At 39.5% G+C, this 21,440-nt stretch overlaps 1 protein-coding gene across 2 annotated transcripts; it reads right to left on the bottom strand.

Annotated features, from left to right (window-relative positions):
• Positions 1-4,881: 4,881 nt before the first annotated feature.
• On the bottom strand, positions 4,882-19,517 carry LOC120527189 (granzyme A-like). Of its 2 annotated transcripts, XM_039750342.1 has the most exons (5): positions 19,412-19,517; positions 19,179-19,311; positions 14,356-14,497; positions 11,178-11,435; positions 4,882-5,427 (listed from the first exon to the last, which is right to left on the bottom strand). In XM_039750342.1, exons 1-5 carry the CDS (start codon positions 19,470-19,472, stop codon positions 5,242-5,244), a joined length of 780 nt encoding a protein of 259 aa, XP_039606276.1. In that variant the 5' UTR covers positions 19,473-19,517; the 3' UTR covers positions 4,882-5,241. The 2 variants fall into 2 exon arrangements, with proteins under 2 accessions (XP_039606276.1, XP_039606277.1); XM_039750343.1 differs by lacking the exon at positions 19,179-19,311.
• Positions 19,518-21,440: the final 1,923 nt, after the last annotated feature.

The following is a 21,440-nucleotide window of genomic DNA, read 5'->3' as shown; positions in this document are numbered from 1 at the left end:
AATCTGGATGAGATATTGGGACAGCTTAGCTATTAGCTAAAGAAACAGGCTTGACGGACCGAATGGCCTCCTCTCGTTTGTCAAATTTCTTATGTTCTGTGTTCTTATGTTGGATTGTAAAGTGGCAACTTAGATTTGTTTTATGGAAGATGAGAAGATATTGCCTATTAAAAACGAACATTACACCAGCTAAATACTTCCAAAGGAATACAGTAAAATCTACGGCTGGCATGCCATTACATTGTTGATTGTTCTTAGACTGATGTTAGGAAATGCATCTTTTATCTTTTGTACCCATCTTCAATATGTCTATATATGTTTGTTTAGTAAAGATGATCACAGAACAGGTAATGTGTGTTGAGTAGACATACAGGGCCGTCCATAATGTTTGGAACAAAGACATGTTTTTCCTTGCTTTATTGCTCTGCTCCACAGTTTAACATTAAATTACAAATCAAACAAGTCAGACGTGATTAAAGTGTATACTGCAGATTTAATTTAAGGGTATTTGCATAGATTTAGAAATAAGAACACTATTTCTACATGGACCACCATTTCAGGTCACCGTAATGTTTGGGACACAGCAATGGCAGGTCTATTAAAGCCATCATATTTACAACTCTATCGCATATTCCTTGAATGCAATGACTGCTTGAAGTCTGTGATTGATAGACATCACCAGGTGCTGAGGATCTTCTCTGGTGATGGTCTGCCAAGCCTCTACTGCAGCCATGTTCAGCTACTGCTTCTTTCAGGGTCTTTTCTCTTTAGCACATGGAAGGCCTGTTCAATTGGATTTAAATTAGATGATTTATTTGGCCATTCAAGAATTTTCCTTTATTTATCTTTGAAAAACTCCTGTATTGCCTTAACATTATGTTCAGGTCTTTATCTTGTCGTAGGATGAAGCGCCATCCAATGAGTTTTGAGGCATTTACTTGAATTTGAGCAGATAAGATGTTTCCACACACCTCAGAATTCATTGAGCCACTGCCGTCAGCAGTTTCATCATCACTGAAGAGAAGTGTGCCAGTACCTTTGGCAGCCATACAGGCCTAAGCCATATCACCCCCAGCACCATGTTTAACAGATGAGGTGCTATGCTTTGTATCTCGGGCAGTTCCTTTTTGTCTTCACACTTTGCTCTTGCCATCACTCTGGAACAGGTTCATCTTTGTCTATTCTGTCCATCAAGGGACTGTATTCTGGCCATCATATTTTTCTAGGCTAACTAGTGGTTTGCAGTGTGGCCTCTGTAGTTCTGTTCATGAAGTCTTCTGCAGATAATTGTCTCTGACACATCCACATCTGCCCCCTGAACACTGTTTCTGATCTGTCAGACAGGTGATTTGGACTTTTTCTTTACCATAGTGAGAATTCTTCTGTCATCAACAATGGAGGTCTTCCTTGGCCTACCATTCCCTTTGCGATTACTGAACTCACCAGTGCGTTCATTTTTTTTTTTAGTGCTATTCCAGATAGTTGATTTAGGTCATCCTAAGGTTTCAATGATGTCTTAAATGGTTTTATTTTTGTTTTTCAGTCTCTTAATGGCTTCTTTGTCTTTCATTGATGCATCTCTGGTCCTCATGTTGAACAATGGACTCCAAAGGATAGAATCAAGCTGAGGTATCTAGTGGAGCAATGAAACACACCCGAAGAATCCCAAACATTATGGTGCCCTGAAATGGGGGGACCCGGTTTAAAAAATGTTGTCACTTCTACATGGTGTGACTGAAATGTATGCAAATCCCCTTAAATGAGATTCTGCGATATGCACTTTAATCACAATGTATGAATTGTTTGATTTGTAATTTTAAACTGTGGAACAGAGGGATAAATCAAAGAAAAATGTGTCTTTGTTCCAAATATTATGGAGGACACTGTTAATGCAGCCTACTTCTTCTTTAAATGAAGAACCGGGTTGAAATATTTAAAATATTTAGTTATTTTGCTAGAATATTATTTTTAATTTATAAATATGAAAATTATGTGAATACTACGGTGGGCTGGCACCCTGCCCGGGTTTTGTTTCCTGCCTTGCACTGGGATTGGCTCCAGCAGACCCCCGTGACCCTATAGTTAGGACAGAGCGGGTTGGATAATGGATGGATGGATGGATGGATTGAAAATTATGTGAATAAGTTATTTTAAAGTAGAGTAGATTATATAGCTGCTTTAGTGTGAAGTGGCATAACCTTTAAAAATGTATTTTCTTTGATTGTAGTGTTTTTTTGACGCAGTGCACTTATGAAGAAACTGGAAAGTCGATAGTGCATATGCAAATTACTTCAAAGTAAAACAATCATTTATATCAAAACTCTGTTACTTCATCTTCAGAATTGTTTTCTCTCTATTTGGAACTTAGATGTCAGTATATTTCAGACATTATCATTATTAGATTAATTGCAGATAGTGGTGAAAGAGTAAGCACGTTTTTACTCAGTTATGACTCAGCTTGACCCGCTTGTATTGATTATATCACAAACATGTTTTAATGAATGCAAAGTTCATTTTATGACTCATAAACTTTCATACTACAGATTAGCTTTAAACAGTTTTTTTTCAGTTGTTCTTGATTCTCATATGGATTTCCTTGTTGAGTTGTGTTTTTGGATATTTTCGATCGGGATTGCATTGTAATCAACAGGAAAGCCGTGCATCGCTATGGAGTGGCACACCAAGGAGGCTGGAGTAAAGCGGTTGGAGAGATATCTGTTATTTGCTTTGGAACTGTTGTGGTACTGGTACTGAGGTCCAAAAACTAATATCAATACCAAGGTCAAAATTTTATTACCAATATTACATTATGTGTAGTTGATAGGTGCTGTGCTGAGAAGAAACAGACTAATGTGGTTCATGTATAAGGAGCAAAAGGCAGAGGGTGGAGGGATGAAGACCAGTTGGTTGGAGGTGGGTTCAGATACTCTGAAAAGAATGAATTTTTACTGTAACGGATGCCTAGGACTAAGGAGAGTGGTGGAGAAAGATTTGAGAGTATGCCTGATGATTAAACTGTTGATGATGATAATGGCTATGACTATACAGATGTAAGTCCTCCTGCCAAGTCTCTGTTAAGATAAATGAATAGACTCAATCACCAAAGTCCTCACTGAAGAATTGTATGGTTGTATGGCTTGTCTTTAGCTGTATTTATATATTAGATTATGTTGCTATGTACATATGGAGTGAAAGGTGCATTTCAATGCTAGTTAAATATATTCTTCCTTTTGTACCATATTTCCTTTTTGTTATACCATCGTTGTGGCTACTGGAAAGGGATATGTACAATTTCAAAGAATGAGCTGTAGTTCCCATGGTGCATGGGGCTCCTGTTGGATACAATGACCTGCTTAAAAAAAACAAAAACTGACAGACATTAAAATGTTTATTTCTTTAAGTAAATGAAGAATAGTTTATCTTTTTTGAGGGTGACGTGGTAGTTACCATCTCTGCTTCATCGTCTGTGGGTCCACAGGACATTTCAGGGCACTTTCCGTGTGGAGTTTGCATGTAATGCCTGTCTCAGTGTTGGTACTCTGGTTTATGAAAATATTAAATATCAGATTGAATGACAACTGTTAACGATCCCTATGAAAGAAAAGCTTCAGTCACTGGTTGACAGTTTGGGTCAGAAAACACTTTATTGATACATGTGGTATGCAGTCTCAACATTGAATTGTATCTCATCAGAACAATGATAAAAGATTAGGTGTTCCCAAACCATAACCAATCAGAAAGGTTTTATAATAATTATGACTGTCAATTTTTTATTATTAGACAACTTTTACATATCAAATGTGTTCTTTGCTCCAGAAATAAGCATTCATTAAGCAGGCTAAACTGGGCATATAATCTTTATGAAGGTTCCTTGCAAGACCTTATCAATACATGCATAATCCTTTGAATAAAGTCCAGAAAGCTTATGTGGTGGAGTGACATTTAGCATATAAGTTGATAAATAATTTGTATGTCTATATTTGTAAGCTAGACAAAGCAAACTTAATATTAAATAGTGTTTCAGGAGGTGTGATTTACTTTACCGAACCAACTCCCCCCATTTTTTAGGACTGACTCGGTATGTGAAATTCATGGTGGAGCATGCATCAGAGCAGCTTGGCAAGGGTGACTGTGTTTAGACTTACAGGAGCCTATAAGCCATCCACCTCAAGAAGGCCATAAACGGCCTAAACAAAGCCACTGTGGGATGAGTTGTACCTGAACGCTTTAACTGCTAATTGGCCCAGGGAGGGACAGGTAAACTAATTCTATTGGTCTGAAGTATGGTTGTTTATGAGTGGTTTTGCATCGGAGGTCATTCTGTACCACAACACTCCATTGGTTTGTGTTTTGTGGTAGGAATGGTATAGAGTTGGTCATCTTGCCTTTACCTCTCTATCTTGCCATCTGGCCACGAACAGAAGACCTTGATGAAGTCAACTCTGTCTCGGCAGCCATATTCAGACAGGCCTGTTTCAATACTTCATGCAAAGGTCATGTGATAGCAAAACAAGCCAGACTGAAGATAAGCTGACAGCCACCTAAGGACGCAAGATGCACTGCTACTTAGGCTGTAAGGGCATGGTTTGCCAATATTCACTTTGTATAATGCTACCTTAATATTTTTGGGCATATTATTAATAATACATAATAAAATGTGTAACTTAACTCCTGCTTGTTTTTTTACTCTGTCTAATCACTTGAGCTTACAGATGTAGAAGGGAAGGGGGAAAAAGTACCTGATCACAGAGTAGTAAGTGCATGAAATTTATTAAGGGGAAAATAGGATCATCATAGGACCTTACATGACAAACCACCTTGTAATAGTTTATCTTTTCTTTCTTTTTAAAACAAGACACAAATTTGCAGGAAAAGCTGAAGTCCATGTTCTACAAAGGTGTTTATTTGCCAAATCATTCAATGCATTATTCATTTCCACAGCCTGGAGATTGTGAATTTGACTGTATTGTAAGTCTGCCTTCAAGAAACTGGAGTCTATCTAGGGTTGGTTTCTGCAGGCTGCTCTATGCTGCTATAATAGTTATTCTTCTGGTTGAGTGGTCTTAACTGGTAGGTTTTCCAGTGTTCAGTGAGTTTAACTGTTGGTAAAACTCCCTGGTTAAACAGCCAATCTGAGTACTTAGGCTGTTTAAACATATATGAATGAAGCCTACAACATTTTTGTGAAGTACAATGTAAATAACTGTTTTCTGACAGTTCAAACTACGAAAATTTACTCCATCAAAATTCTTTGGTTATAGATAATGTATTGTTTCGAAATTGTTCTATTTCTTCCTTGATCCAGTTTAGATAGTCATCTGTGAGGAGTGTGTAGACCCCTGGATATTTAGGTAGCCCACACCTATAACCAAATGAAGCAACAGCTGTGAAAATTCCATTACAGAGCAAAGGACCACCAGAATCTCCCTACAAAGAAAGAATATACAAAGTTAGTCTTGGAAAAAATGTAAAAAAATGACTTGGATAATTAATAAGCATTCTTTGAACATCAGAAGTTCAATTAGAAGAACAAGTAGAACTGGTCACCTTTATGTTTCCCCTTGAAGTGTAATAGATGAACACTGATACAACAAAAGAAACCAGTAACATTATGTCACATTACACAGCTTTTGTAGCAATCTTTAGTCCAAGACTTAATTTACATAATCTTAGTGAGTTGGGATCAGTTGTAGCACATGCTCATGATGGCAGCTTGCTCTGTGAGTTTTTGTCCAAAGTTGTTAGGGTTCTGTGTGCATGAAAGCTGACAACGAATGAGTGCTCACCTGAAAATACAATACATATAATGCAGTGACAGAATACGTAACACACACTCAGCGGAGAGGCTTGTCTGTCTGATTCCTGAACTTGTACCTCAATACAATGGAAAAAAGAAGAATCAAAGGTTTGGGCCAGGGGTGTCCAACTCCGGTCCTTGTGGGCCGCAGTGGTTGCAGGCTTTCATTCTTTTTTCTTTTTTTTTTTTACATTTTATTGAATTTATTAAAATCAAATAACACTCCCTACACATAACTCAAAAAGTTTAACAAAAAGAAAAAGGTTCGAAACAAATCAATGCCCACCACTGAGAAAGAGAGCTAGGCCAGCAGTGTAAAACATTATGCTAGTAAAGACAAGCGAATAGATAAAATAATAAATGAATAAAGATAAATGGAGTAAAAGAGGGGAGAGAACCTGCTTCCTCAATTTAAAGGCTTATTAGAACATTAGAACATTAGAACAATCTAGACGAGAACAGGCCATTCAGCCCAACAAAGCTCGCCAGTCCTATCCACTTGAAAACATCAAGTCGAGTTTTGAAAGTCCCTAACGTCTTACTGTCTACCACACTACTTGGTCACTTATTCCAAGTGTCTATCGTTCTTTGTGTAAAGAAAAACTTCCTAATGTTTGTGCGAAATTTACCCTTAACAAGTTTCCAACTGTGTCCCTGTGTTCTTGATGAACTCATTTTAAAATACAAGTCTCGATCCACTGTACTAATTCCCTTCATAATTTTAAACACTTCAATCATGTCACCTCTTAATCTTCTTTTGCTTAAACTGTAAAGGCTCAGCTCTTTTAATCTTTCCTCATAATTCAACCCCTGTAGATCTGGAATCAGCCTAGTTGCTCTTCTCTGGACCTTTTCTAGTGCTGCTATGTCCTTTTTGTACCCTGGAGACCAAAACTGCACACAGTACTCAAGATGAGGCCTCACCAGTGCATTATAAAGGTTGAGCATAACCTCCTTGGACTTGTACTCCACAGATTGTGCTATATAACCTAACATTCTGTTAGCCTTCTTAATGGCTTCTGAACACTGTTGGGAAGTTGATAGCTTAGAGTCCACTATGACTCCTAAATCCTTCTCATAAGGTGTACTCTCGATTTTCCGGCCGCCCATTGTGTATTCAAACCTAATATTTTCACATCCTATGTGTAATACTTTACATTTACTGACATTAAATTTCATCTGCCACAAATCTGCCCAAGCCTGTATGCTATCCAAGTCCTTCTGTAATGATATAACGGATTCCAAATTATCTGCTAATCCACCTATCTTGGTATCATCTGCAAACTTAACCAGCTTGTTACTTATATTCCTATCTAAATCATTTATATATATTAAAAATAGTAGCGGCCCTAGCACTGACCCCTGTGGACACCACTCTTAACATCGGCCAGTTCTGATGAGGTTCCTCGCACCATCACCCTCTGCTTCTTGTGTCTGAGCCAATTCTGCACCCATCTAAAACATCACCCTGAACTCCCACTTCTTTTAACTTGATGCCCAACCTCTCATGTGGCACCTTATCAAATGCTTTCTGAAAGTCCAGATAAATAATATCATAAGCTCCACTTTGATCGTATCCTTTTGTTGCCTCCTCATAGAATTCCAACATGTTAGTAAAACACGACCTCCCTCTTCTGAACCCATGCTGACTGTTCAGAATAACTCCTGTCCTTGCAATGTGTTGCTCAATCTTATCCTTAATAATTCCTTCCATTAATTTTCCTGTGATGCTTGTTAAGCTTACTGGCCTATAGTTGCTTGGATTTGCCCTGTCACCCTTTTTATATAATGGGATGATATTTGCTATTTTCCAGTCCTTTGGAATCTCTCCAGTGCACAGTGACTTCCTAAAAATAAGTGTCAAGGGTTTATATCTGTACTCACTAGCCTCCTTAAGAACACAAGGATAAATATTATCTGGGCCTGGTGATTTGTTTGATTTCATCTTATTTAATCTGAGCAGCACTTCTCCCTCTACAATTTCCAAATCCCTCAGTACCTCCTTAGTAGTCCCGTTTACCTCTGGGAGGTTATCCACTTGTTCATTCTATGAATGTTATTCTAAAATATTATTGATCAGATCCTGCCTGGTTCTGAAAAAGTTCTGCACAGATCCTCTAAGTATGAATTAGATTTTTTCCAGTTTCAAACAGTAAATAACATCAGTTACCCACCGACTTAGAATAGGAGAGTTAGGATTCTTCCAATTGAGAAAGATAAGTCTACATGCCAATAATGTAGTAAGGAAATTCCAGATTGTTTGTCCTTCTCCTCTTTAAGCCCATTTGGGAGTCCACCCAACACAGCTGTTAGTGGATTGGGAGGGATTGGGACACCAAGGCTGTCTGGAAGGCATTTAAAAGATTTTGGTCCCAAATGATGTTAATTTGGTGCAGGTCCAAAATATGTCACCCCGTGAGGCCGGAGTTTGATTTTGGCATTTTCAAGTTGGATGTTGCTTTGGAAACATTTTGGACAATTTTAAACGAGAGGGATGCCCTCAATATACAATTTTAAGTTGAATAATTCTATGCTTTGTGCATATGGAGCTTGAGTGAATTCTGTGCATTGCTACTTTCCACTCCTTTTCTGAAATATTGAGTAAGAGATCCTTTTCCCAGCAGGCTTTCATTCTAACCATCTTCTTAATTAATGAGCTGTTTTTACCCCTGATTAACTTATTTTGCCTTAGTTTGAATTGACGTGACTCAGACCCCTTAAGTTGTTTCTTTTTCCATAATGAGCAGCCAAACGATTATGAGACACAAAACAAGCTGCCACATGACCAGCTAACCTGAAAAGGTCTTGGCCATGATGGTCTGCTCAGGTCACCAAAACATTTTGATGGTGGTCTTAGAAAAAACAAGAAATCAACAGCAACAGGTCATGATTTTCAACAACGGTTTAATAACAGCAAGAATCGGCTTCTCATTAAGAAACTGGTTGGAGTGAAATTGGCTGGAGTTTGACGTTCCAATGTAGCTGGTCATCTGTTGGCTCATTTCACATCTCATTTCTGTTTGGCTGCCATTTAATGAAGAAATGAATCAATTCAGAGGACTAAATCCTTAAAAACAGGGCAATTAAAATGAAGGGCAAAGGAGTTAATTAGCAATGAAAACTGCTGATGATTAGGAAAAGAGTTAGAATGAAAACCTGCAGCTACAGCAGCCCACCAGCACTGGAGTTTGACACCCCTGGTCTAGGCCAACCCCTCACACAGATAATGGCTCTATCAGGCAGTACACTTGGATCTCAGAAAAAGGGCTGAGCTCTCACTACTTTGGAAACGTGAGACTTTTTCATGCTGTCACAAAATTAACATTCCAAGTGATTCCTATTTGTGCAAATTGACATACTCAGGTGATGAGATCAACAATTGCTGTCAACATGTTTGGCATCCTGCTCAACTAGAAGATGTGTAATGTGACATCAGCTTAAGTGAAAAGTCATGTTACATACACAGGTGTGAGGCATTTTACTTAAACTTGTTTAACTGATCATGTGAATCATGCAGAAACAAAGCATATTATAATCAACTAGCCAAAGCCCGCCATAGCATACGGCGGTGTAAGAATAGGAACTGAAAACGGTGAGAAAGGAATTCAGTATAACACAGGCTTAGGAAACCACCGTCGCAGTATAACGAAAAAAGCAAGGAGCGAAACCATTGCCAATGGTCGAGAGAGTACCTTCCTGTAGCAGGCTACGCCTGACGGCGCATTCACTGTGATGCCCAGTCGACACGATAAGTCAGCGCATCCACACTATTGCGAGTGGTAAAAGTGCCATTTAAACTAATACAGGTAGACGTGGAAACCGGGTTTTCACTCACTCTGTTTCTCATCTGCAGCTGTACTTTCTGCACCACACATCAAACTCTGTGCTATGGGAGCTCGAGCGTCTCTCCTAGTGCTCCTCAACTCGGGAATTCTCTTCTCTCTCATACACATCAGCTCAATTCAATAACACATTTTAAAACTACCCTCAAAACTTCTCTTTATAAACTGGCATACCAATTGTGAATTTTGCACTGTTACTGCCAGTTATCTTTGTTTGTTTGCTAATTATTGCTAATTGATGAGAGCGACAGTGGACACGGAAGTAGGATTAAAGATGGCGGGCGGGGCTCTGTGAGTTGGCGGGCGTGGCTCTCTGTCTTGTGTGTGCTCTCTGTCTTGCTTGCCCTTAGAGTTGGCAAGAGGGCTTTGGTGGGCGTGGCTCTCTGTCTTGCTTGCCCTTAGTTAGAGTTGGCGGGTGGGGCTCTTTCGAGCATATCTCATGGTCTTAGAGTTGGTGGGCAGGGCTCTGTGAGTTGGCGGGCGTGGCTCTCTGTCTTGCGTGCACTCTCTGTCTTGCTTGCCTTTAGAGTTGGTAGGTGGGCTTTGGTGGGCGTGGCTCTCTGTCTTGCTTGCCCTTAGTTAGAGTTGGCGGGCGGGGCTCTTTCGAGCATATCTCATGGTCTTAGAGTTGGTGGGCAGGGCTCTGTGAGTTGGTGGGCGTGGCTCTCTGTCTTGTGTGTGCTGTCTGTCTTGCTTGCCCTTAGAGTTGGCAGGTGAGCTTTGGTGGGCGTGGCTCTCTGTCTTGCTTGCCCTTAGTTAGAGTTTTTGGGCGGGGCTCTGTCGAGCATATCTCATGGTCTTAGAGTTGGTGGGCGGGGCTCTGTGAGTTGGCAGGCGTTGTTCTCTGTCTTGCATGCGCTCTCTGTCTTGCGTGCCCTTAGTGAATTATATATATAGATTAATGAGGGTCCTGGAGACTTTCACTGATAAAATTGTAATAAAACTGTAAGCAACAAAAAAACTCAGCAGTTTTAGGAGGCCCATTTAAACTGAAAGCTGCAGCTTTAGAACATTAGAAGACTAGAAAGATTTAGAACAGGCCATTCAGCCCAGCAAAGCTTGGCAGCCCTATCCACTTGATTCCCCCAAATTAACATTAAGTTGAGTCCATACTTGTTACCTCATTCCACGTGTCTGTGGTTCCCTGTGTGGAGAAAAACTTCCTTATGTTTGTGCAAAATTTACCCTTAAGTTTCCAACTGTCTCTCTCTGTGTTCTAGTTAGCTATCTTTTAAAGTAACAGTCTCTATCTACTTCACTAATTCCTTTAATAGGACTTGTTTAGTTGATACCCAAATTTGGATTTAAAAATGAAGATGCATAATATTCCTTTAAAACGATGACCATTGAAGCATCCATTAATTTGGCAAGACACTGTTTAGGACAAATTGTTCAAATAACTCATTGCAGAAGTAGCTCTTGTATGTTAGTCTTTAATAAATCATAAAGTAACTAAAACAACCTCTTTTTCAAATAAATACTAGTAAATCACCCTCATCTTCTTATTAACCACCAGCCATAGTGGAGAGAAACCTTACCTGACAGGAATCATGTCCTCCGTTGTCATCTCCAGCACACATCATATTCTTTGTTATTTCTCCATTGTAATTTGCATTGCACTTTTCTCTGTCTTTAACTGTAACTCTGACTTCTTGAAGTTTACTGCTTTGTTTTCCATTATACTCATTGGCTCCCCATCCTGCAATCCTGCATTCTGTACCAACTGCAGGGTCTGCTTCACCAGAAGGCAGTGGGAGTTTCGATACAAAATCATTGAGCTCAGCTTTCTGGCTCAGCTTTAACATAAATGAAAAAAAAAGGAAAAAAATATCATGTTACATTTAACGGAGTGCAGTGCAAAAACAAGACTTAATTACATCTTTAAATTCTAAATAGTTTTTAGAGAATTCGATGGTTTTATAATGTCTGCACTGCAACAGTCGGTGTGGTGCAGAGATTGGCAAGAATTGTATGACTTTGAGCGCCTCTATCACCAACAATCTGACTCAGACCAGCTCCATAACTGCAGCAATCGAGCAGGCTCATCACTTTCTTGGGGTTAACAGGAACTGTAGCACATTTTCACACATACTTTGCCTTTTTTTATCAACATATCATTGAATGTTTCATTATCAGTCAAAATCTAGTCTAGTGTGCCAGTTTGTTAAATTCTGAGAATAAGTTCTGACAGTGAGTGATGAAAACTATGTATGCCATTATTGAACAACACATTCAAGCATTTACAGTACATAATCTGTTGTCTTGGAAAGAGGTTGGCAGCATGCAATGATACTACAGCGCATTGCCACACCTACCACATAACAAAGCACCTCAGGATCCCAAATTAAAACCCGAGTGCAGTCATTCAATGGGTGACACCTCAGCACCACACTGAACAATGTGAGGTTTATTACAGTAGTTGGAGTGCCAATCCTGCCACCAACCACCACGTTTTCCCTGCAAGTTGGAGGACCTTCTTGCAGGGCTGGATGCAGGTTTACATCATACCTAGGAAGGAACAATGGCAGTTTAAGGGGCTTGCTCAAGGGCCCAACGGACTTCTGCCATTTATGGGATTTGAATTGACAACCTTCCGATTGTCAGGGCAGATCCCTAGTCTCAATGGCACCACTCCACTCAGTCTTGGAATGGTTGTCAGCAAAATCAAAGAATAGATTCCTTGGGGTGATATTTTTTTCCCTGACCTCTGGCAAACATGCCACATTTCACTAGAGTTTTACCCTAAAAATATCTTCTTCATGTTTAAATTTTATTTTGCCTTGCTTTGGAAAAAGTTAGTAATCAAACCTTTCAAATCAATATGGAAAAAATGATCACATTTTATATAGACCTGAATATTGGGCCACAGCACAGAAACCTACATCTGACGATGAGCAAGTCCTAGTGTTATGGCTCTGTCTGGTGGACGGTAATTTTCTTATAGGGGGCTTGTTTTTCTGTGCTCTGCAGGCTTGCATCAACAGATGAGCAGTGGGAACATACTGAGTGAGTTTGGGGTTCATTTGCTATCTACTGTATACAGTCACTGAGCAAATTATTAGAAGCACCTGTCCACCTGTCTATCCATGCGTTTCTCGATTCAGCCAATCCATTGGCAGTTGTCACTGCATCAAATCCTACAGAGCTTCAATTAATGCTCACATCAGATACCAGACTGGGGAGAAAATGTGATCTTGTTGATTTCAACCATGACATGATGCTGTCTGGTTTGAGTATTTCTATAGCTGATGATCTCCTGGGATTTTCACACACAACAGTCTCTAGAGTTCACTCAGAATGGTGTGAAAAAACAAAAGACATCTAGTGAGTGGCAGTCCTGCAAACAGAAACACATTGGTGATGATGGAGGTCTGGGGAGAATGGCAATGGCCAGACTGGTTCAATCCAACAGAAAGGCTACGGTAACTGAGATGACCACTCTGTACAGCTGTGGTGAGTGGAAAAGCCTCTCAGAATGCACAACATGTCAAGTCTTGAGGTGGATGGGCTACAACAGCGTAAGACCACATCAGGCTCCACTCCTGTCAGCCAGGAAAAGAAATCTGAGGCTGGAGTGGACATATGCTCACCAATGTTGGACATCTGAAGACTGGAAAAACATAGCCTGGCCTGATGATCTGATGAATCTCGATTTCTGCTGAGGGACACAGATGGTAAGGCACCAACAGCATAAATCCATGCACACACCCTGCTTTGAGTGAACAGTCCAAGCAGGTGGTAGTGGTGTGATGCTTGAGACACTTTGGATTGCCAGTCAATCATCACTTTCATACCACAGCCTATATGAGAATTGTTCCTGACCATGTGCAGCCCTTCATGGACATGATTTACCCATTTTCTAATGGCTACTTCCAGCATGATAATGTACCATGTCATAAAATTGATGTCACCTCAAGGTGAATTCAAGAACATGACGATGACCTTCCCAGTCACCAGATCTGAATCCAGCACAACACCTTTTGGGATGTGGTCGAATGGGAGATTTGCAGCATGGATGTGCAGCTGACACATCTAGAAACTATGTGATGGACCAGAATCTCAAAGAAATGTTTCCATCATCTTGTGGAATCTATGCCATGAAAAACTGAAATTGTTTTGAGAGCAATAGGAGGCCCTACCCACTATTAATATAAATGTATATATATATTTTTTCATCACTCTTAATTGCTGAAAAACAAATTCAATCCACAAAGTTTTACTTGTCCTACCTGTACACGTTCATCGTTTAATTATGGGCGAATTGGTGCCTTCTCGTACATGCAACTGTCTTAAGGCCTGTGCTCATCGTAGCTGGAACTTTATAGTACATTGTGGGGTACTCTCTCTGTCACAAACACACTCACACATATTACAGTCATTTACTACACATAATCAACATGAGGACTGTTAAAATATAGAAACAGACAAACACAAGCAGATCTTGTTGACCCCACTCTGCAGGGAGGTGACCACAAGTTCCAATTATCCAGTTGCCTTAATGCAGCAGATCTAATCTCTTTAAAGTACTCCATAATACTGATTAATAAGCAAAAAAGATGAAGACGAGGTACACATCATATCAACATAACAGCTTGTCCATGTTTTAGCAAAAAAAAATACAAATTAAAGTATCAATAGCACAATTGCTTGTGCTCAAAAAATGATATTTTTAAACATGTTTGACATCATTCATCTTTAATAGAAAATAGAGTTTACCTTTAACAGCATGATGTCATGTCCGTGGGTTGCCCATACAAAGCCTTTGTAAATCACCTTTTTCTCTACATCAATTGTCTGCTTTCCTGGTTCAGTTTCATCAATTGAATGAGCTCCAAGAGTCACTTTTATATTTGTTTCACTGTTTGCAAAAAGAAGAAACAATGTCTTATATTATTTTCATGCAAAGTCCTATTTCAAAATCTAAAGGTTGTCAGGCCACCTCCACACATGTTCAGCAAAAGCAGCTCATAGATTATCGTTCCTTAAATACTGTCGCTTCACTGCTTGGAAATGTGAAAGTGTGATGGAGCCAATATACAGTAAGAGCACTTCCAACAATATTTATAGAAAGTGAAATTCACTCTATCCCTACCTCCTGTGGTTTTAAAATTTGTAAATTTCGCTTTATTAGCCAGAAATTCTGAATAAAACATAAATCTATAAATATAAGACCACTCTTATCCAATCTTTACTTTGAATTAGGTAAATAAAAATAATTAAATTGTGTTTTTCTTATGAGCTTGCCAAGTTGTCTTTTTCTGTCAAACAAAATTAATTACATTTATATTCAATATTGGAGGATAATGTATAATAAATATAAACTTTTTTGACTGTACTGCACCCAGTGCATCCCAGGACTTAAGGATATGTCCTATTCTGACAGACTCAAAAAATTAAACCTGCTTAGTCTCAAACAGTGGCGACTATGTGGGGACCTGATCCAGGCATTTATAAACTTTAAAAGCATTGATAAATTGGATCTGGAAATGTTCTTTCAGCTTAAGGGTCCATCCATGGAAACTAAGGGGAAGTGCATTTAAGACTAAAGCCAGGAAGAACTTCTTTATGCAATTATTTGTGGGACTCTGGAACAAACTACTGAGAGATGGAATTAAAATGGAAACCTTGACAACCTTTAACAGGAAAATGAATGAGATGTTGGGACAGCTTACTTATTAGCTAAAGGAACGGGCTTGAAAGACTGAATGGTTTCTGCTCGTTTGTCAAATTTCTTATATTTTGCTCACTATTTCTGTCACATTTATTTTATGCCTAACTTCTTGTTTTGCTTTTTTGCTCTAGTGCTGGGGTTTAGTTAATACTGGCAGGTTTGGTGGGTCAAATAAGCCCCTGAAAGCTCAACTGTGCCTTAGATTAGCAACAGGGCCACTTGTTGCCACATTTGCCTCTTTGTTACTGCTAATCCAGTGGCACACTTTGTGCACGTGTACTGTATATCTTAGCATTCTTGCAATCAGAAATATGGTGATCATCAAAAAAGCATTGTGTAAACAATTAAAAATAAAATGGGGTAAAATATTTTTTCAAAAACTTATCAAAACTGAAATTTAGCTTTGGAAATGTAATTATAACAATAAATGCCCTGCTATAGACACAGAAATGCACATACAAGGCACCTTAATAGCAAATATTGCAGACTGTTACGCTCGGTCTTCAGAACTATGAATGTGTCTGACTTTGTCTTTGACTTTAACTGTTATAACTGATCATGGAACCCCTTGTGGTTTATTTTCTCCACTGTTGCTGCTGACTGGCCATATCTCAATTAGAATGCTAGCAGATATATATTGTTTTATGGCATCAAGTCAGTCAGTCTAGCTAACATTTATTTTTTTTTATGTGTACATTATGTAATTTATAAAGCTTGCAATTTTAATTTAACTGTAATAATGCTCTTCCGTAGGATTCACTGTACTAATTTCTTTAACATCAAGAAGCACCAGGTTGTATAGTGCTCACACATCACTTCACTTTTAGTTTATGGCACTATCTATTTGAGTAATGCCTAATAAAAGTGTAACTTTGTCTCTTTCCTGTTCTGATACTCTTATCTAATTGCTTGGTGTTACAGATGTAAAAGGAAGCTGGACGTGCCTAACAACAACAGCAGTCAATCTTGACAGTGTGATAAGAGGAAGGGATTCTGTTATGGTCTACCTAACAAAGAGTATAAATTGGGCCACACTAGAACCCCCACTAAAGGCATATACAAAGGAAATATAAAAAAATCTTTCATGTCCTGCCAGCCCTGGCACCTCGTATTTATATTTAAATGTTCTACTCTCCATAACACTGCTTGGTAATTTATTTCATGTGCTAATGGTTCTTTACGTGAGCAAAATCTACATTTGAACAAATTTTTTCCTTCAAAAGTGCCCAACCCTGTCCCCATGTACTTGTTGCAGAATTTATTTTAAAGTAGCAACTGGGATCTAGTGTACTAATTCCTTATTTAATTTGAAACACTCATATCTCCTCTTTACCTTCATTTGCTTAACCTGAAAAGGTTCAACTACTTCTCCTGATATCTCATAGCTCAGTCCTGGATTCAGCCTAGTTGCTCTTCTCTGGACTTTCTCTAGTGCTGCTGTATCCTTTTTTGAAATATGGAGACCCAAACTGTACACAGTATTCCAACTGAGGCCTCACCAGTGCATGATATAACTTAAGCACAACCTTCCTTGACTTGTACTGCACACATCGTGATAACCTAACATGCAATTAGCTTTTTTGATGATTTCTGCACACTGTCTAGATGTTAATTGTGACAGGTCCACTATGATTCCCTGGTCCTTCTCATAAGGTGTACTTTTAAGTTTCAGACCTACCATTGTGTAGTCAAGTGTCATATATTTACTTCTGACACGTAATACTCTACATTTACTTACATTAATTTTCATCTGCCCAAGCCCATGCGCTCTCCAAGTCCCTTTGTAATGATTAAACGGATTCTAAATTAACCACCCCTCCATCTGGTTTGGTATCATCTGCAAACTTATCCAGATTATTGATTATATTCCTGTTCAGATGTTTTTTGTATATTAAAAAGAGCAGCAGCCCCATTACTGATTCCTGCTGGACACTATCAAGTCAAGTCAAGTTGGGGAGCATGCACTGGTATATTGCGTTGCTGCACCCACTACATGATGAAACAACTTGGGATTCCGGTTGGCAACCCCCCAGGCAGACACACGTTCCAGTCCCACCCTCCGGAAATGACCCTTCATCTATAACAGCCAGCTGTTACGTGAGTGATCCTTTGGCCTGGTCCAGCTGCTCAGGTCCCCCAACAATGAGGATCTTACAAGCTGGATCACCACATGGCCATAGTGCCGTAAGTGACGCTCCCTCACAATGCAGGTAATGTGCCTCATTCGGAACTCCATGAGCAACCGCTCATTTGACACAAAGTCAAACCAACAATACCCAAGGATTTTCCAGAGAGACACAGTACCAAAGGAGTCCAGTCTTCGTCTCAGGTCACTGTAAAGCATCCATGTCTTGCAACCGTATAGCAAGACGTGAAGCACCAGGACTCTAAAGACTTGGACCTTTGTCCTTTTGCATACATATTGGGAGCGTCACACACCCCTTTCCAGTGACCTCATGACCTCCCATGCTCTCCCAATCCGTCTACTGACTTCATAGGAAGAGTCACCAGAGACATGAATGTCACTGCCAAGGTAAGTAAACCTATCGATGAGGTCGACACTCTCTCCGCAGACAGATACACTGCTGATGGTTGTGTCCAAGAGGTCATTAAAGGCCTGGATCTTGGTTTTTATCAGGACACTCGCAAGCCCAGACACTCAGACTCCTCGCTCAGTCTCTTGAGAGCCCCGATCAGAGCCTCCATTGACTCCACGAGGATCACAGCATCGTCAGCAAAGTCAAGATCTGCAAATCTTTCTTCACTAACAGATGCCCCACATCCACTGGGCCTCACAACCTTGCCCATCACCCAATCCATACAAGCATTGAACAGAGGAGCAGAACACACCCCTGACGAACTCCAGAACCTGGACACCATATTTAATATAATTCTATAAAAGCTCCCATCACCTTTACCCTTAGCGTCCTGGGTAAGAATTAACTTTATACCCATCTACAGACCGTGTCCTGAATTTCCACTTCTTTCAGTTTGATCACTAACCTATTTTGTAATAGTTTATCAAATACCTTCTGAAAATCAAGACAAATATAATCATATGCACCTCTCTGATTGTATTTTGTTGTTGCGTAGAATTCCCACCTATTAGTGAAACACGGCCTTCTTCATCTGAACCCATGTTGAGTATTTGCTACCACACTTGCACTAAACACGTCCTGTTTAATTTTGTTTTCTTAATAATTGCCTCCATTACGTTGCATTGACACTTCATCGTGCTTAGCCCTTTGTTTAAGTCTTGAGTGTTTCATTTCTGTCTAGTCTGCATTTCTATTGGCCCAAAGATGTGCCAAGTGTGATTAGTGGCATGAAAACGGACTTGACGTGAGTGGGCAGGGTTGCTTATGAGTGTGCCTTACAACAGACTGGTGCTCCACCCAGATTTGATTTCTGTCTTGTGTGCGCCTGATGTTCCTAGAATAAGCTATAACTCATCTGGACTCAAAATATAATAAAGCTGTCCAGTAAATGTATAGTACAGATTATTGGAGTTGGTGTGTTTTTTATGAAAGTGTGTACAGTTTTCTGAGGATATCTACATATGTTATGTGAGAGTCTGCTCGTGGATTCGGAGGCGCTGTTCAAAAAGTAAAATTATAGAAAAGATGTTTCTTCACTGTACTATACTTTTCTGAACTCAAGCTTAATACAGTACACATTATATATCAATGATTTTTCGATCAACTTTAAAATGCACATTTCTCAAAAAATTCCAAATTTCAGCTTAACTCCATACTTTCAAAGGTTTCTTTCATATACTTAAAATTAATGTGCTAGGGTTTCAGGCAATGACAAGATCAGTCAACAGTTAAGTTAGTCATCAGTTAAGAGAATAAATGTAGGCTCCAACTTGTTACAGTGTGCCGCTGTCAGAACCCAGTTTTCTTCAATTAAAGCACCACCACAGCCGACATTGAGATAGGCCATAAAAGGCCTCGAATGGGGAACAACTTCTTTACCGCCGACAATCTTCCCACATAGCCCTAAGCAAAAGCCAAGAATAAATTAAATTGTAGTTCATTTGTGAGCTCTGCATTTTTAGACATTATATTTAATTACAATTCTAAACTCCGTAGTACTTACCACCAGGAATAAGTAGGAGGAGAGGGAGAGCGCCGAGGGTGGTCAGTGTATGAAGCTTCATGATTCAGATCTGATGCACAATAGCCTTTATCCCTCATTTATAATGTTTCTGCAAAGATGTGGCATTAGATACAGTATGTTGTGCAGTTGAGGTGACGTCCTTTTTGTTTGCTAAAAATACATGTTTAAAGATATTAACTGATCGGTAAAGAGATTAGAATTAAGCTCAAGATGACTTCTTCCTTATTTGCTAGTTTCACTCACTACTGAAGTACTTCATCTTTGACTTTGCCCTAGAATTGCTTTCAGCATGAAAATAAGGCATATATTTTCAAAATAAGACCATTTTCCAAAATTAAACTAAAAAAGTTCTTGCAAGTATGAGCTGTCATAGAAGTGAGGATCAGTAACTACAAATGTATTTGTGAAGCTACATCAAGCATGACACTGATCCTATATTTGTTTTAACAATATAATGTCTTGCAACTTTGCTATTCTTTGTTCACGCCATGTGCAGTTCAGTTCAAGGCAGTGATGATCTCACAAAACTTACAATTTATTAACAGACATGTGTAGGTGCCATTGAGGAAGAATGGGCATCCTGTCAGGGATGGAGGTTGATTTCTTGCCCGGATAGGAGGCCATAATGAATGGACTGGGTGAGCGTGCATGCTGGGAACAGTTCCTTCCCTCACACAATAGGTGGCAGTGTTCCTCAGCGCTGAACTCAATCAAGTCAGCAACAGGGTGGCATGGGTACTGGAGTCCAAACACACAACCCTGTCAAAAGCTTTGAGTACTGCTAGAGGGTGCTACCAGGAGAGGACTGTCCTGGTTTGCACACAACCCGGTAGTGCTCCAGACGATCTGGATGTGACACTGGAAGCAATTCCTGGATCTTAGTACAAAAGGAATCTTGCAGCTTCGACTTTGAGGAGTCAGAGTCAGGAGGCAGTGGTTAACAACTCTACTGGAGGTGGAAGGAGAGAATCTGCAATTATATTTGTGTATTTTGGCTGATGCTCAACAGGAAAGCTGTTGGTGACAAATAAAAACCTCTTATTTGAATCCAGAATTGTGTTTGGTGACTTTGTGACTGCAGTTTGGGGCCTAGTAGTGCCCCTTCGTGGTTTCAAATGAAGCAACATGCAACATATCACCACTTTGTGAGTGGAAATTTATGGTAAAGCTGAAACCTAGGTGTAAGAGAGACAGACCACCTGAACCACAAAATGCAAAAATACATTTAATTAGTTTGTGAATGTTCAATTGTGAAAAAACGGAGTACAGTATAATTAAAACTAAAATGTGTGATCAATACATTGAAATGCGAACTAAATTCATCCATGTCACTGCCCAGGAATGTAAGCTACATCATCCTGGCTGACTCAACAGCAGAAATGATTGGCTCTGTGCTAATGTCTTAAAGATAAATCATTCTGAATGCTGCTGACTTCAATCAGTGCATACAATATTGGACACTACAAGCTGAACCTGCAATATCCAAGCAATAATGACCAAGAGTTACCTTCCCTTTTGGTTGTTATACCAGATAATCCTGCCTGGCACTTATATATATTGTGACCAGATGGGAGCGCACCCAGTCACCCAAACCTGGCACATGCAGACACTAGGTACAAGTTCAAACACAACACACTTTATTTTCAGTGGGAATGCTCCCCAAACCATTCGCAGAAGCAGCACAGATAGATAGATAGATAGATAGATACTTTATTAATCCCAAGAGGAAATTCATGTATGGCACACAGCACTTTTTTCTTTCTTTTCCTTTTTCCAGTTCCACTCCTCCTCTGGCAAGGTTCATTGTATATTTATATTTATATAGTTAAACCTGTCCAGTGCACCAAAGGGTATTATGAACATCACATCTTTTGTCCTCTCTTGTCATACACCTGAGAAAGAACATTTTTGCCTGCTGGATCCATCCCTACCAATCTTTTGCAGATATTTCCAGGCACTCCGCATCCATTGCATCAAAGAAGGACATATGATCGTGTGGATGTTAGTC

The sequence above is a fragment of the Polypterus senegalus genome, chromosome 4, assembly GCF_016835505.1.
Source record: "Polypterus senegalus isolate Bchr_013 chromosome 4, ASM1683550v1, whole genome shotgun sequence".
Taxonomy (NCBI): Eukaryota; Metazoa; Chordata; class Cladistia; order Polypteriformes; family Polypteridae; genus Polypterus; species Polypterus senegalus.
Note: the sequence above shows the minus strand (reverse complement) of the source record. Positions and strands in the feature narration are given on the sequence as shown.

Coding starts and splice junctions, on each gene's coding strand:
- LOC120527189 (XM_039750342.1), bottom strand. CDS start 19,472: ATGAAGCTTCATACACTGACCACCCTCGGCGCTCTCCCTCTCCTCCTA. Junction 14,498..19,178: donor ACAGCGGCACACTGTAACAA/GTTGGAGCCTAC, acceptor TTTTGCAAACAG/TGAAACAAATATAAAAGTGA. Junction 5,428..11,177: donor GAGGACATGATTCCTGTCAG/GTAAGGTTTCTC, acceptor CTTTCTTTGTAG/GGAGATTCTGGTGGTCCTTT.